The sequence below is a fragment of the Lynx rufus genome, unplaced genomic scaffold (assembly GCF_022079265.1).
Source record: "Lynx rufus isolate CCGP_SWC_20201006 ecotype Redwood Valley unplaced genomic scaffold, mLynRuf1.p SCAF_7, whole genome shotgun sequence".
Lineage (NCBI taxonomy): Eukaryota > Metazoa > Chordata > Mammalia > Carnivora > Felidae > Lynx > Lynx rufus.
In genome coordinates this window covers 23,270,221-23,287,416 of record NW_025814889.1, presented here as the reverse complement: position 1 = coordinate 23,287,416, position 17,196 = coordinate 23,270,221, and the positions used below count along the sequence as shown (strand labels likewise).

The window sequence follows — 17,196 nt, the reverse complement described above, 5'->3', positions numbered from 1 at the left end:
AAACTTTTAAAACAAAAATGAATATTGATTATTTTAATGTTTTTAAAAACTATTCTGTAAGAGAGTATTTTGTGTACTAAATGCAAACAATATGAAAATGGGCCAAGGATTATTTAAATGAACACTGACAACATGATCAAATCCCTATTGCAATGATCTGGTCACTTACAAAACAACCAGAATAATCCTGCAATCCAGTTCAGGATGTTGGTTCAGATCCTGTTTTACTCTGCCCTTTGAAAAATACATAGTGGCCTCCTAAGGGAACGTTTGGGTCCCTGTAAGGACCCAAACTCATTGAGAAATCGATTTCCTCATAAACCATCCCATGCCTTTCTAAAATGCTCCTGAGGCTTTTGTCATTGGTCACATGCCACTTGTCTGTTTCCAACATCCGACTCACTATTCTGGTTTAAGATACCCTGCAGGCTAAAAATTCAACACACCAGAAACATTTCAAAAGTGAAAAGTTTGCCTCAATATAACTAAAATGTGTGACTTCCACTAGTATTTGCAAGAAAAGAATGTGAAACATTGGCAAGATAAAACCCACAATAAACATGATGAGTATCTCTGTTTCTAATGATATGCATATTCATGAAGATAGGCCCCTACACCCTAGAAATATGAATCATGTTAAGTACTTCCCAAAATAAGCCAGTTTACACAGTGATCTCTGGGGTCCGTAACAGAAGACATGTGACAAGGAACAAAGGAGAGCCAGCGCAGATGAAAAATACCCTGAACAAGTGATTTTCCTTTGTTTTCCCAAGCGATAAAAATGTCAAGAGAAGCCAGATCCTAGTCTCCAACTCACATCAGTACAAGGAGGGACTGAAAGACTACTGGTAGTCCCTAGACTGAAGATGTGATGTGGAATGGTTGTAGGTGCCTAGAGTGACAAGCATCAACTGAAGAATCTTAGAGAAGTCCAACACAACAGTGTGAAGAGGTCCACAGAGGCCGGTGCAATTCAGACTACCCACCAAGGACCTCATGGGCCAGGACACCAACATCTCCCACTCTCCATCTAGCACCTGAGCAGGGGAGAGGGTGAAGAGAGCCAGAGTCTAAGTCAAAATATGCATTTTGTACATTCAGTGTTTGTTGATATTATTTTTGATCATTAAGCCTCTTTCTACAACATTTTCAAATGAAATTCATAGAACTGTCCACTGTTTTATAGGACATGTTTTCCCAGTTTTTCCTATAGGAATCTAATAAATACAGTGCTCCCATATATAATGGGAGTTACACATTGCAACCTAATCTTTCTTAACCAGAACAGAGGATAATATTTTATCTTGAAATAACCTATTTGAAAGCTTTAAAAAGACACAACACCCAGAAAATTAATAATCTTGGCGCAATGAAAATAAATCAACCTTCCAAAAGAAGAAAGAAGTTCTTCCAATATAACCATCTAGTCAAACAGAAGTGCTAGAAGGAAAAAACAAACAAAAAACTATACCAAGATTATTGGAGGCAAGCAGCAACTATAACAAACTGAAAAGTAAATACCTCCTTGTTTGTAGACAGACTACTTATTTGAATCATCCAGGAACACCACTGAAACAAGGCTATACAGAAATGAGCCCATAGCCACACTACAACATCCATGCAGAAAAAAATTCCACCCTGGCTGAAAGACAAAGCTAAATAGCTATATGCTATTGGCATGGAGATAATAATCAAGCTAAAGATGTTCACTGACCAGTGATTGAAATTCCTATCTTTAGAAACGCCAGAATGAATCCAAAGGGAAGTGGAAACTCAGAAAAGTTCAAAAATCATGAGAACAAAGAGTGAAAGGAAGCAAAAAGAGGACCCTAACTTCTATGAATTGGTAAGACCAACACCTTTCACTTACATAATTTGAGTCCCAATTTGGGGGTGAGGGGAGAGAAGGAAGTGAGGGCTGTGTGGAGGGTTGGCTATGTGAAGATGTACAGAAGTGTGGGAGGGGGTATGGGAATATGCAGGAATGTACAGAGGATACTAAGGAAGTAGGAGTCACAGGGATATGGCAGGGATATGTGATGGATTTAGAGGGAGGTGAGGAGTTATAAGGATTTCTTGGGGTTTTAGTGGGTGGGAGGGTTGAGAGATATTGTGGTAGGGAGTATGGGGATCGGAGGAGGTATAGTATAGGTAGTGGGGATGTGTGAAACCGTGGAAGATTTGGGGAGTGGCGGGGTATGAGGGTATGGGAGTACATGGGTTGTATATGGCAGGATATGGGAAGGCTGCACATGGGAAGCATGCAATGGGCATATGTACATGCATGTACACCAGTGTACATGCCTGTGCACTTTTTTCTCTGTATAATGGCACAAATAAGCAATCACTGATAGTATCCTTCTGCTTTAAAATTTCTTACCTTAAAATTATACTACGTATTGAACCTGAAACTAATATAACACTGTATATTAACTCTACTGAAATTAAAATAAAATTAAAATTAAAAAATAAAGATCATGTAAGAAGATAAAAAATGCACTACATAAAATCATCTTCACAAGAGCAAAAATTAAAATTGAAAATTTAAATTACTACATTTATAGCAATATCCCCTGTATTTTAAATAAGTTAAGCTGACTCTCCTCACAAATTCATGGACTCAAAGGTAGGACAGCCCAAGTATTCGTTTAAGATCAGGAATTTTATTGTACAGCTGTTTCCATTATTTGGCGACCTGAGAGACAGATACTGAAAATGAAATCAGGATGTCATTGCATTTCTTCTCTGAAACTACAAAAGACAAGTAACAGTCTTATTTCCACATGTATGATCTCTAGGCCTATTCTTTACCAACCAGAGTCCCATGAAATCGAGCACAGATAGGAGCTGCAAACTGGAAAAACATACACAAGTATACATGTTTCATATCCAGGTCCCTGTATAGTTTTCTCCTTGTTCTCAAAAATTGCCCTGCCATACTTCATTGCTTTCCTACCAGATGGCAGCATGTCTGGATGTATAGCTTCTACGTTTCAACAATCATCACACTGCATAAAAATGTGCATAATCTGGTTGACCCCTCCTGGGATTTCTCACTTCATGGCTATTTTAATTGGAGCCCCATTCTGAAGAAGAGGGTCAGACTTTAAAGCAAAACTTCAGACATATTTTTAGCTTCAGCCAAATGAACAGTTATTCTGCACAACATTTTTTACCCCTCTTCCAGTTCATTTGGCAACATTCAGAACTGCATAGGAGATTTTTCTTTCCCAGTAAGATGTCTCTTGTTCACTTACCCATACAAATACAATATAATTCAAAAGTTATACATTTCCGAGCTTCTGATTTCAGAGGACTTTATCTTCATGTTCTTACCTCTGAATTGTTAAGGTGACATTTGTGAGTTCCTGAAAACCAGCCATCACTTGAACATTGGTCAATGTCCACTTTCTGAAGATTTATGTCAACTTTCATAACACCCCTTAAAAACAGAGAAAGATAAGAACAAATTAATCTGAGCCTTTACAATTTCTACCTCTGTGCTCCATTCCAGAAATCAGACAAATCAATATAAGAGTGCACTAAAAATTTTCACATCGCCCACTCACATCCAACTAAAGTGTACCAAGTGAAGATAGGCACACAGTACAACAGAAAAAACAAGTATTAGTTTTACTTAAGTCCCAAAGGCATGGACCCTGTATTGTTCACTGTTTTCAGCTCCCCATATAATGCCTGGCCCATAGAGGTGCTCAATAAATATTCAGTTGATTGACTGAATTCCTGACAGTTTTGCTCTGGACATGGTAGCAAAGTTGACTCTAAAATAACAACTGCCACCCAGTACCCCTTCTATTAAAGTAAACCAAAACAAGGCCTTCATCTCATTTCTTTCTCCCAATGCAGGGCCAGGGATAGGGAGATGGGGAGGGGAGGAGAGCATCTCTTTCCTCTGATATTCCACCACAAAGACTTTAAGCAGCTCTTCAGGTCTCCCAGTGCTCCAAACCAGAGATTTGCACCATCTACAGAAGTGCTGATTAGCAATTTTCTTCTCTTAACTCTGGAAACAAAAACACTGCATTTCACTTAGCCATTTGAGAAAAATCACTAAGAAAGAGAGCTCACAAATTCAGAGCCAAAAGCAAAACTGCAAAGAAAGCTCCAATTTTATCTAAAATTTTTCCATTTTCTCCAACCAATCTTCTTACATTTTCATTTTGCTAAGATCCCTCTCTTCTATTTTTCACTACCATGAGCACTACTAGCAGCAGAAACGTTTTTCCTACAGTGAACTGTCACCACCTGCACTTCATTAAAATAAATATTCTATGTTCTGGGCCTTAAAGCTCAAAGCTTTGTAATGTCATTTCTCACAAACTTGAGCAAAGCAAAAACACATTTTCAAGGTCTCTTGTTCCCAATTTAAACTATTTTCATTATGGCATTATTAAATATGTACAAATATCAAGTTAGACTCAAACTCTTCGTATCATAGTTCTTGTACCTACAAAAATACCCACAAAATTATGAAATAAATGCAAACAAAACTATAAATTCAACAAAATTTAAATTTAAAATATTAATTTAAAAACACCAATGATTACACTTGGCCAAACTAAATAGAATAGATATAGATATAGTATATATATATATATATACACACACACATATATATACATATATATATACACACATATACATATAATATAGATAGATATACAATATAGAATATTCTATTCTATCACCTACTCTATCACCTATTATGATTCATTTCTCTCTTTTCTCCTTTTAAACTATTGTGAAATCTCCCCACAAAGCAGTTTAATGTCATTTGGGCTTAATTTGGGGTGAATAAGTCACTTATGTTTTGTAAGGCTGCCTCTGATCTTTCCTTATTTACCTGAAACAAAGTACTACACTAAGTAGCGCTAACATGGTCAAAAGAGATAGAAAACAGAGACACCAAACCCTCTTGCTAGTATTTCGTTATCCAGATAACCCAGAACATGTGTACATTAATTTTTCAGAGGATCACTGAAATGAAAACCCAAAAATTATCATAGAAAACTTACAAATCCTTCACAGAAACAAACTTCAATTTGCAAAAGACACAATTTGCAAGCTTGTGGACCATAATTCTATAAAGCAAATGGCTGTTCGTGTGATAAATTAATGAATTCCCAGGCAACCTTATGCCTTAGCCAGTTTCCTCCCTTGCTCTTTCAACAAATACTTATTTCTGGTATGAGCACACCACTATGAGAGATGCCACGGAGGTGAACCACATAGGCCCAAATATAATAATGTCAGAACGTTTAATGGAAAAAAGATGGTAAATTCTGGGGGATCTGGGAAGTTATCATTTGGGGTATAGAAGGTATTCCATTAACATTTGTTCATTTTCTGATTGCCTTACTTGCAGGAGTTTCACTAGAACTATGTTCCACATAGGTCATGCCAATCATGCTGGCCCACTGCACGCTCCACTTCATGCTCTTTGAAAAAAAAATATTCATTTTTTTCAACCATTCAATAAGTATGTCTAGGCTTACTTTGGGCCAAAACTGTTCTTGGCTTTTGAAATGCAACAGAAAGGAGGGGAAAAAAAGTCCCTGCCTTCATGGAGCTTCACTGTAGTGTGGGTCATACTACAAAGTAGAAAGTGCGATTCCAAAAAAAGAAAAAGAAAAACTTCCAGCAAGTCAGTGGAATGATTAGGTTTTTGATTTTGTTTTTTTTAAAGAGTGGACAGGAGACTTCTAATTCAACCAGTGACTCAAGGTATAATTACAGCAGGTTCATACCACACTCTCCATTACCAGTCAACGTCAATGACACGAAATATCCCCCTGAGCTACTACTGTCTAGTATATTTTGGTATTCTGCCACGAATGGCTTATTTGGAATACATCTATAAGTAGTAAACTAATAAAAACTATACATTTTTATTTGTTCCACATCTGTCGGTAATAACGAGGTCAGGTTTTCCTCAACTATCTGGCTACACTGATTTTAGTTACAAGATAGTGCACATCTTCCCACTCAGGAACATTGGCCACTTTAAGATTCCGGGACGCTGCAATTACTCTGGTCCCTTCAAAGGGAAACTGGCTTAAGAATAGGGATCTTAATCACTGAGAGTTTTCCCTCTTAATTCTAGGTTCATATGCAAGAACCAAAAGTCACCGCAGACCGTAAACAGCTCACGAAGCTTTCTGGGTTTGTGCAAAACCGCCAAAGGTAATGAGTCGTGCGTTTACCAGCTGGGAATTCAGTGCTGACTCATCTTCATTAGCGCCGCTGTGCTGCCTTGGTGCCTGGAGACCTACAAAGCCCTCGGGGAGGTGCCGTTGACTTCCTGCAGGGGAAGTGGAAGTTTGGGGGACTAGGTGGGAAAAGAACGCTCGCTGGGTGGGAAAAGGTATCCTGCCGAAAACCACGCAGAGGCAAAACCACCCACTCGCTACCCTGAGCCCACACCACAGAGGGTGGGCCGGGCTAAGAGCCCAGCAGCCCCTGAGTGGTGCGTCCCCTAAGCGCATGCCTCCTGGGGGCGGAAGTGCTGCTCCCACATCCGGTGAGCTGGTGCCTCTGGGAAGCTCTGGGATTGTGTAAGTGGCTGCAGTTCCCTGGTGTGGGGTCTGGAAAGCAAGGGCCAAAAAAGCCAGGTGAGTGGCCTCCAGAGAAGAAAATATTGTAAATTATATCTCCCAACACCTGGGTGTTTAGCTGAGCTGCAGACCAGCATTTTTCTCTACCTGACACCTGAAATGCCACAAGCCTAAAATGGGATTCGTCCTCCACCCAAATTTGCAGTTGCCCCCATGTTCTTTTTCCATGAATGGCTTCCATCCTTCCAATTATCCGAGTCGATAATCTGTTGCGAAACCCCCAAATCAAAACAATTGCCAAGTTCCCTAGATTGTACTGCCTGAATGCTTCTTGCATCTTAACCCTTCCCCTCCTTTTCTGCTACCACTGCCTTGGTTCAGGTCTTCATCTCTCACAAGGCTAAAAACATTTTACAATAGCTTACTGATTTGGTCCTACCTCGTATTGCTCCAGGTAAAGATACTGGTTTGTAGGTGCTGATGTTTATTTTGTTTAGGGTCCTTCTTTAAGAAACACGTGGAAAACCATGAACACATGTATCACAATATGACCTTTGGCCCCATATCTTTGTGTTTTAACTGCTGGGTGGGTAGCAAGATCATTACCAGAAGCTATTTGTATACCAGGATGGCTAGCAATAACTTAGCTATACGTAAATGTAACTACAAACTGCTTTAATATAGATAAATAGTCCTGAACTTCCCCTTAGCTGGTTTCCAAAATGCCCACAGCCTAGGGAAAATGTAATAGAAGCAAGTTACAGTAGTAAGAGACCCTTGCGGTTAAAATATCCTCCTTTTAAAAATTTTACAGAAAACGGTTGACCACAAAACTCATTGCTAGTGCTCATTCCAGGACATTAGAAGGTTTCCACACAAGCAAAGGGCACTAGAGCTTAAGCATCACACTGTGCTGTCCTTGCAATCTTTTAAATCTGTCAATCTGGGGCACCTGGGTGGCTCAGTTAGTTTAGCCACAACTTCAGCTCAGGTCATGATCTTCCCGTTGACGTGTTCAAGCCCCGTGTTGGGCTCTGTGCTGACAGCTTCTAGCCTGGAGCCTGCTTTGGATTCTGTCTCTTCCTCTCTCTCTCTGCCCCTCCCCCATTCACACTGTCTCTCTGTCTCTCTCTCTCAAAAATAAATATTTTTAGGAAGTAAAAAAAAATTAGCAATATGTCAATCTGATCCTAACAATTCCCTGCTTAAAATCAATTATTTCCCACTGTCCTAAGGAATAAAATCCAAGCTCTTCGGTATAACATTATCTTCAGGCCCCTGCTACTATTAATGTTTCCATCCACTCTTCTGCATACATTCTTTGTTTCAGACAATTCACAACTACATGTGGGTCCTTAAAAATTCATGTTGTCTACAGAAAGCCATTCTTTTATACATGCCTTTATACCTGAAGTCCCTTTGCCTAAACTGTGCTCTACCTATCATAACTCCTACTTGACTCCTTTCTAAAGCCTTCCATGAACTCCAAATCTGATTTAGAAGCTACTTCCCCCCCCTCAAAAAAAAATTAATTAAAAAAATTTTGAACTCTCTCTCAAAATTAAATAAACATTAAAAATTTTTTAAGAAAAAAACAAAAAACAGGGATGCCTGGATGGCTCAGTCGTTTTAGTGTCCGACTTCGGCTCAGGTCATAATCTCACAATTGGTGAGTTCCAGCCCCACATCGGACTCTGTGCTGACAGCTCAGAGCCTGGAGCCTGCTTCAGATTCTATGTCTCCCTCTCTCTTTGCTCCTCCCCTGCTCATGCTCTGTCTCTCTCTCTCTCAAAAATAAATAAACATTAAAAAAAATTTTTTTTAGAAGCTACTTCTCTCTTCTCCCCATAATACACTGTGGTTACCTTCATCATATTTTAATGATCTGTTTTTCCCACCAGACTAAAATTTCCATAGTCCATACCTTTGTAATATTTCCCCTAAGTCCTGTGTGTGTGTGTGTGTGTGTGTGTGTACATACCACATCTTTATCCATTCATCAGTCAGTGGACATTTGGGTTCTCTCCATAATTTGGCTATTGTTGATAATGCTGCTATAAACATTAGTATTTCTGTATTCTTTGGGTAAATACATAAAAAAGAATGAAATCTTGCCATTTGCTACAACAACATGGATGGAGCTAGAGAGTATTAGGCTAAGCAAAATAAGTCAGTCAGAGACTTCACTCATACGTGGAATTTAAGAAACAATTTCACTCGTATGTGGAATTTAAGAAACGAAATAAACACACATGAGGGGAAAAAAGAGGAAAACCAAGAAACAGACTCTTAACTATAGACAACAAATTGATGTTTACCACAGGGGACATGTGTGGGGGGATGGCTTAAATAGGTGATGGGGATTAAGGAGGGCACCTGTTGTGATGAGCATTGGGTGTTGTATGTAAGTGTTGAAGCACTAAATTCTATACCTGAAACCAATATTACACTGTATATTAACTAACTGGAACATAAATGAAAACTTAAAAAGAAATTTCCCCTGTCTCCTAAATCAGCCCACCCCAAATATTAACCTTGAAGAAACTGCAGATGCTAGAAAGAAGCCAGAAGTAGTAACAATGATGCCCTCCCCACAAAGAGAATACCCAAGCAAACTCAAAACTATAATGAACTACTATGGGTGAATGGACGGAAAGAAAGACTGGATAGGTTGAAGGAAAGTTTTTAAATTCTGCTTTTGCTTCCTCCTCTAGTACCTTGGACAATGATTTCCTGCTCCATTACTACCAAAAAATTGACACCAACAGCCCATATAGTCAATATTGATGGGAGTACAGGGAAGAAGTTCTGCCAAAAAAGATGATACAGATGCTGGTAGACCAGCTGCCATCGGTCATCTCTCCTAACGACCAGAACAAAATCTGGTGGCTAGAAGTGGGTTGCTGACATAACAAAAACCTAAAACATGTGGCTCTGGCTTTAGCATCAGGCAGCGGCAGAAACTGGAAGGCTTTCAAAGAGATGGCTAATAAAAGCGGGAATATGTGGCTAAGTCTTTTAAGACTTTGAAGACATTGTGTTTTAAGACAATGAGGAAAATGGTATCGGAGGCAGAGGAAAAAGGAACTGTTGGTACATTGTGGAAAGTTTGGCAACACTGTCACCTGTGAACAATTGAACTTGTAGATCTACCTAAGGAAGTTTCTAGGCCAAATGCAGAAAGTACTACCTGGGGGGTTTTTGGCTATGATAGATACAAAAAGAAAAACATGGACTAAAGGAGGAACTGCTTAGTTTTGGTTTGGGCTTTTAAAAGTTTGTAATTGTGGTAAAATATACATAACACAAAATTTACCCTCTTAACATCTTAAAAGTGTGCCGTTCAGTAGTGTTAAATCCATTTGTATTGTTGTGCAACCAATCTCTAGAACTCTTTTCATCTTGCAAAATTACAACTCTCTACCCTTTAAACAATAAATTTCATTCCCTGCTCTGCCTAACCCCTAGAGTAAAACCATTATTCTTTTTTTATATCCCTAAGAATTTGACTACTCTGGGTACCCCATACAGTTGGAATCAGACAGTGTTTGTCTTTTTGTGGCTGGCTTATTTCACTCAGTTTAATGTACTCAGGGCTCATCCATGTTGTAGCAGGTTTCAGAATTTCTTTCTTTTTACATTTATTTATTTTTTTTTTAATTTTTTTTTCAACGTTTATTTGTTTTTGCGACAGAGAGAGACAGAGCATGAACGGGGGAGGGGCAGAGAGAGAGGGAGACACAGAATCGGAAACAGGCTCCAGGCTCTGAGCCATCAGCCCAGAGCCCGACGCGGGGCTCGAACTCACGGACCGCGAGATCGTGACCTGGCTGAAGTCGGACGCTTAACCGACTGCGCCACCCAGGCGCCCCTACATTTATTTATTTTTGAGAGACAGAGAGAAGAGCACAAGTGGGGGAGGGGCAGAGATAGAAGGAGACATAGAATCCAAAGCAGGCTCCAGGCTCTGAACTGTCAGCACAGAGCCCTATGCGGGGCTTGAACTCACAAACTGTGAGATCATGACCTGAGCAGAAGCTGGATGCTCAAACAACTGAGCCACCCAGGCGCCCCTCCTTCCTTTTTAATGGAAGAGTATTACAGTGTGTTTATACACTGTGTTTTATTTAGTCACTCATTTGTTGATAGACACTGAGTTGTTTCCACTTTTTTGGTTGTGAATAATGCCTCTATGGAGCTATTTGGTTTTTGAGTAAAATTTAGAAAAAAATATCAGAGAGCCAGAATTGGGGGGGCGGGGGGAAATATTGCAAAAATCTCTTCTAGCAAAAGATTCTTGGAATATTAAATAGCTTCAGAGCAAAGAACCACTTTAGGGGGGGCATCTGTAAAATCCTTCATTAAGACGTCAGAAAGATGTAAGGCGGTGTTTCATAGAACCTTTCAGCTAGACTAAAGGACTCCAAATGGTCTTCCAGGTATGCCTCATAGACACTCTCTGTTAAGCAATAGGGATTCTAAGATTTTTAAGGCTTTATTGCACAATAGCCACAGGGCCCAAGATAGAAAATTGCCTATCTTAAAAAGATTTAAAAATCTGGCTTCTAATAGAGTGAGACCCAGTAAGATTCATAGAAAACCCAGAACATTCTTCAACGAATAGCATAAGTAGGAGTACTGTCATTCTAAATTAAAAAGAAAAGAAATGGTACAAAATAAAGATACTTCCTCCTCCCCACACTTCCGTGGACAAGAAGGAAGCCAAGAAAGCCATTCAGTTGAAAACTTAGTCAATTTCTTAGGGAAGAGGAAGGATGGTTCAGAGGACAGAATCAAGAGCTCAGAGGTAAAGGCTGAACCTTCAGAGAATTATTCCCAGGGAGCAGCGTAATCAGGGAATTGGTGATATGCGTTGAAGTGGATTTCAAAATTGCCATGATCTAGTAGCTGCTGTGTGTAACCTGTTCCCCCGTTTTTTTTTTTTTAACTGGAGTGTTATTGTAGTTGTGCTATCCGTTACCATCATCATATAGTAAGGGAGGATAATGGGAAAAGGAGACAGGTAATATTTCTTTATAGGTCTTCAGATTCAGAGGTAGTATACTTGAGGGACCATACACATGAAGACTCATGCTCATCTAGACTTCATTCAAATGGCTTAATCCTGACTTTAAGACAATACCACAATGAGATGAGACTTTGGGAGTGAGGGGTGTGAAGGGGGTAAGTATATTCTGCGTATAGGAAGCCTAACTATCCTGAAATTATCCTGCCATGAGGAAATACAAGATGCCAGGTGAAGTGAATATGGAAAGAGAGTGTACCAAGAAGTTCCCATACATACACCAGCTACTTGAAACATTGCAGCCCAGTTGTCAGATATGTCTTAGAAGTGGATCCTCCAGCCCCAGCCACTCCAACTGATACCACATACATCAGAAACAGACCACCCAGCCAAGTCCTTCCCAAATTTGTGACCCACAGAACTGTGAAAAAAATAAAATATTTGTTTTATGCCCCTAGGTTTTACAATACATTTGTTATGCAGAAATAGGTAACTGGAAGATCTAATGAATATAGATGTCTTATATTGGTAAAAGGAACAGTAGATTAAGAAGATATAGCCATCAAGAACATATGTGCACCTGAGTGTGTATGCACATATGTGTGTATTTTTATGAACAACGTATATAACTTAAGGGAGAAATAAATTGTTCAACAATTGTAATCAGAAATTTTCACATACCTCTCTGAGAAACTGATAGGTCAAACAAAAAGCAGCAATGTTAGCAAGTATCTAAATATTATAATTAGTAGAGTTAAGCTGTTAGGCATCTATAGAACTCTTTGCATGACAGATAATTCACTTTCTGTTTTAACATTCACAAAATATTTACCAAATATTTATCGAAAATAAACCAGAGATTATATTTCAAAGGGAACCTCAAATTCCAAAAGACTAGTGTCTTATACATTATAACATTATGTCCTTGAATCATAATGCATTAAATTATGAATTACATGTCTTAAAAGGCTACCTTTAACGCATCTCATATGTTTGAAAAATAAAAGCTAATTACTAAATAACCCTTAGTTTTAAAGATAAATTAATAAATACTCAGTATTGAGTAGCAATGAAAACACTACAGATAAAGAAACTGTGGAACATAGATAAAAATAAAACTGGGGGCACCTGGGTGGCTCAGTTAAGCGTCCAACTTTGGCTCAGGTCATGATCTCACAGTTTGTGAGTTCAAGCCCCGCGTTGGGCTCTGTGCTGACAGCTCAGAGCCTGGAGCCTGCTTCAGATTCTGTCTCTGTCTCTCTGCCCCTCCCCTACTCGCTCTCTGTCTCTCTGTCTCTCTCTCAAATATAAAAAATAAAACATTTTTTTTAAAAGTTTAAAAAAAAACGGGGGGGGCGCCTGGGTGGCTCAGTCAGTTGAGTGTCCGACTTCGGCTCAGGTCATGATCTCACGGTTCGTGGGTTCGAGCCCCGCATCAGGCTCTGTGCTGATCTCTTGCTCAGAGCCTGGAGCCTGCTTCGGATTCTGTGTCTCCTCTCCTCTCTACCCCTCCCCTGCTCACGCTCTGTCTCTCTCTCTCCCTCTCTCAAAAATAAATACATGTAAAAAAAAATTTTGTTTAAATGTTAAACAAAAATAAAAATAAAAAAATAAAAATAAAAAATAAAACTGGAAGGAAATTTTGTTGCTTTAAATACTATACACTTATAAGGAAACAAGATTTTTTTTAAAAATCTAAATATTTAATTCAAGAAGGTGGAAGTCAGCCAAATTTGGAGCTATTTCAGCAAAAAAATAAAAATGACAATATTGGATTCAACCCCCAAAATCAATATCTATAAGTCCATGCTGAAATAAGTGATTAAATTAAAAAGTGAGGCAAAAGGGAAAACTCTGTTTCAAAAGAATTCCAATCCATAAATTTAGAAAGAATTAGGGAAATAGAAAATCATCATTGGAATACCACATAAACAATTGTTGCAGGCAAGACCTACTGATAAATCCTAAAATTAGTGGGAAAAACTTTAAAAGGAAACAGTATATTTAAATAACTTCAGAGCATCTCCCCCCAAACATTCATTACTATCTTGGTATTAATGTGTACCCAAAGTTCTTTGATACTACTCTCTCCATGAACAGGAAACTACTTCACCTCTCCTTGGTGGGCTTAATTTAGTAATTCACTTAAAAACAGGGGAAACTAGTAACTTTAGCATAGAGAAAGCTGGCAAACTATGTGTCTTTATATGGTCTCCACATTAACCAAGTGATCAAGGCTAACATCACCTATACTAAAACATATTGGTATTATGTATTCTCTGATATGATACAATGAGAAAGACAGTTTCTGTCTATTGTATTCTTCTCCAAAGTCCATAATGTCAGTCCAATCATGACAAACCATCAGACAAATCCAAACTGAAAGACACTGAACAACATACCATGCCAGCACTCTTCAAAAGTGTCAACAAATGGTTCATAACATGAGAAGTATCTTTAAAGGACAAGGAAAGACCCAGAAATTATCACAGATTGGAGGAAACTAGGGAAACATGACAACTAAATGGTATGTTAGTTTGCTAAGGCTACTATAACAAAGTACCACAGATTGGGTGGCTTAAACAACAGAAATTTATTTTCTCATAATTCTGAAGTCTAGAAGTCCAAGATCAAGGTGTCAGCAGGGTTGGTTTCTTCTGAGGCCTCTCTCTTTGTCTTGTAGATAACCATCTTCTCTCTGTATCTTCATGTGGTCTTCCCTTTTTGCATGCCTGTGTCCTAATTTCTTCTTCTTATAAGGAGACCAGTCATATTGGATTAAGGCCCATCCTAATGACCTCATTTTAACTTAATTACCTAAAGAGGTAACAGACAAGGATCTTGTCTCTAAATACAGTCACATTATGAGGCATGGGGGTATTAGGACAATCAAGATATGAGTTTTTGGGAAACACAATTCAGCCTATAACATATGGTATCCTGTTTTGGATCCTGGAAGAGAAATGGGACATTAGTGGAAAAACTGAGGAAATCTGATTAAGATATGTAGTTTAATTAATAGTGTTGTACTAACATTACTTTCTTAGTTTTGATAATTTTGCCCTGGTTACATAGATGTTAACGTTATCGGAAGTTGAGTGAAGGGTATGTGGGAACTGTCTATACGATCTTTTCTAATCTTCTTAAAGTCTAAAATCATCTCAAAATAGTTAAAACTTTTCAGTTATTAAAAAAAAACTAAAGTTCTTTAAAAAGATAAGAGATTCAAGTGTTTAAAAGAAAATATGCAAATAAAAAGTAGGCAAATGAAAAATAAAAGGAATGTTTTAAAAAACTGTTATGATTAATGATTCTCTAATAAACTTTTAAAAACTAGAGTTAATGGACAAAGGACACATTGGTAGAAAATATAAAATGGCAAACTTGCCCCAAGAAGGAGTATAAAACTTAATAGGACAATAAGCATAAAAAATTGAAATCTTTTACTTCTCAGAAAAGCTTCAGGCGTCTATGTTTTGTCTATGAGTTCTACCAAACTTTTAAGGAACAGTTCTTATATCTTTACAAGATATAACAAATTAAAAGTGTAACAAATTAAAATATAACAAATACAATGCATTTTATGTGATTTTGATTCCAAAACACATGAGAATAATACCATATATATATATATATATATATGTGTGTGTGTGTGTGTGTGTGTATATATATATATATATATATATATATATCCATTTTAACTAAATGTAGATCCAAGAATCCTAAAGGAAATATTGGCTAAACAAATGTTAAAATATCTTAAAATAATTATACATCATGATCCACTGGAGTATATCTCAAGAATGAAAGGATGTTTTAACATCAGAAAACATATCAATGAGGTGAGATTACAGCAGAATAAGTGGACCATAGACTTGCCTCATCCCATGAATGCAACTAGATAACTATCAGGTCACCTTAAATATCCCAGAGATTGACCTGAAGACTGGCAGAGCAAACTCCACAACTAAAGGTAGAAGAGGCCACATTGAAGAAGGTAGGAAGTATGGAGATGGGGTTTGGGAGAGAAGCAGATTGTGGCTGCTGCAATGGGGATGGAGTGGTCTTGGAGAAGGATGAGAGAGACTAGCACATGGGGGAGTGAATGGCAAAACGAATCCTCATAGTAATTGGCTTAGAAAGAGGGAGAGCCTAAATTTCATGACTTCTGGCGATGAGGAGGTGTTTAAAGCCTAGAGTTTTAAAGGTTAGCACGCTTGGCTGCTTTAAAAACCTTTAAAGGTTATAGAGCTTGGAGGGCACTGCTCTATACATCTATACAAGGAAGTCAAACAACCCATGGACACACAGCATGGGAAGAGTAACCTGAAGAGTGCCTGGGGCACAAGTGTGGGGAGGTTATTTGTTCATCTCAGACTGAAACCTACAGAGACAGTATTCATGGAGAGACCCCTCCAGGAGCAAAATAATTGGCTGGTGTCATTTCTCTCCTTTGCCCCTCCATATAAGCACAGGACCAGCCACCAGTGAGAACTAGTGCAGCTCTGACACTACTTAAATTGCTTATACCAAGCCCTTTCCCATCATGCTCCAATGATACTGCCCTTCCCAATCATGCTTGCTTTCATCCCAATGCAGCGGAACTTCTCCCTCAGAGCAGCCCAGATCCCTGCAAACACCGCAACTCCCATTGTGGGAGTTTTGCAGAGCCTCAGTTACTGTGGCAGTGGCAACAGTCTCATTTCACAAACATACCAGAGCACACCTAGTTAAAACATGCTACATTCAGGCCAGGAACCAAACACTGCCCACAACAGGCAAAGATAGCCTCTGTAGACAACTGGACTGAAGGATAAAGGTAGGAAACAAAAAAGTAGAAATGAATACTTCTGTAAAAAAATCAGTCAAGGAACTCACAAAATAAAAGGATATAAATTATTAAAATATACACATAAACATGGGGAGGGGACAAGAAAATAATTGATTCAAAATTAAGTGAACATCACCTTAATAAAGATTGTTATATGCAGAAGAGGCTTTATATAAACCTACTGGTACTGATATATCAAAAACCACTAAAAAATATGCAAAGAATAAAGAAATCCAAATATATCAGTAAAGGAAATCAGCAAACCATGAAAGAGAGAAAGACAAGAAAGGATCAGAGAAAATCTTCAGAAACGACTACAAAATAAACAACAAAATTATAATAAATGCATATCTATCAATAATTACTTTGAATATAAATGGACTGAACACTCCAATCAAAAAACATAGGGTGAGAGAATGGATAAAATAACAAGGCCCATCTATGTGTTGCCTATAAGAGACATTTTCAGCCTAAAGCCATCTGCAGGTTGAAAGTGAGTAGATGGAGAAATAAGTATCATGCAAATGAATATCAAAAAAAGCTAGAATAACAATACTTACATCAGACAAAACAGACTTTAAAACAAAGATTGTAACAAGAGACAAAGAAAGACACTATATAATAATAAAGGGGACAACCCAACAAGAAGATATAACAATTGTAAATATTCATGCACCCAACATAGAAGCACCCAAATACATAAAACAGTTAATAACAAATATAAAGGAACTAATCGATAATATTACAATGATAGTAGGGGACTT

General features: G+C 38.2%; 1 protein-coding gene across 1 annotated transcript in view; it reads right to left on the bottom strand.

Moving 5' to 3' along the window:
• Positions 1–17,196, bottom strand: part of GPR158 (G protein-coupled receptor 158) — a 425,672-nt gene that overhangs the window by 385,112 nt on the left and 23,364 nt on the right. The window contains exon 2 of the mRNA XM_047065052.1: positions 3,337–3,442. Within this exon, the coding sequence (XP_046921008.1) occupies positions 3,337–3,442 (106 nt within the window). The remainder of the gene's footprint in view (positions 1–3,336; positions 3,443–17,196) is intronic.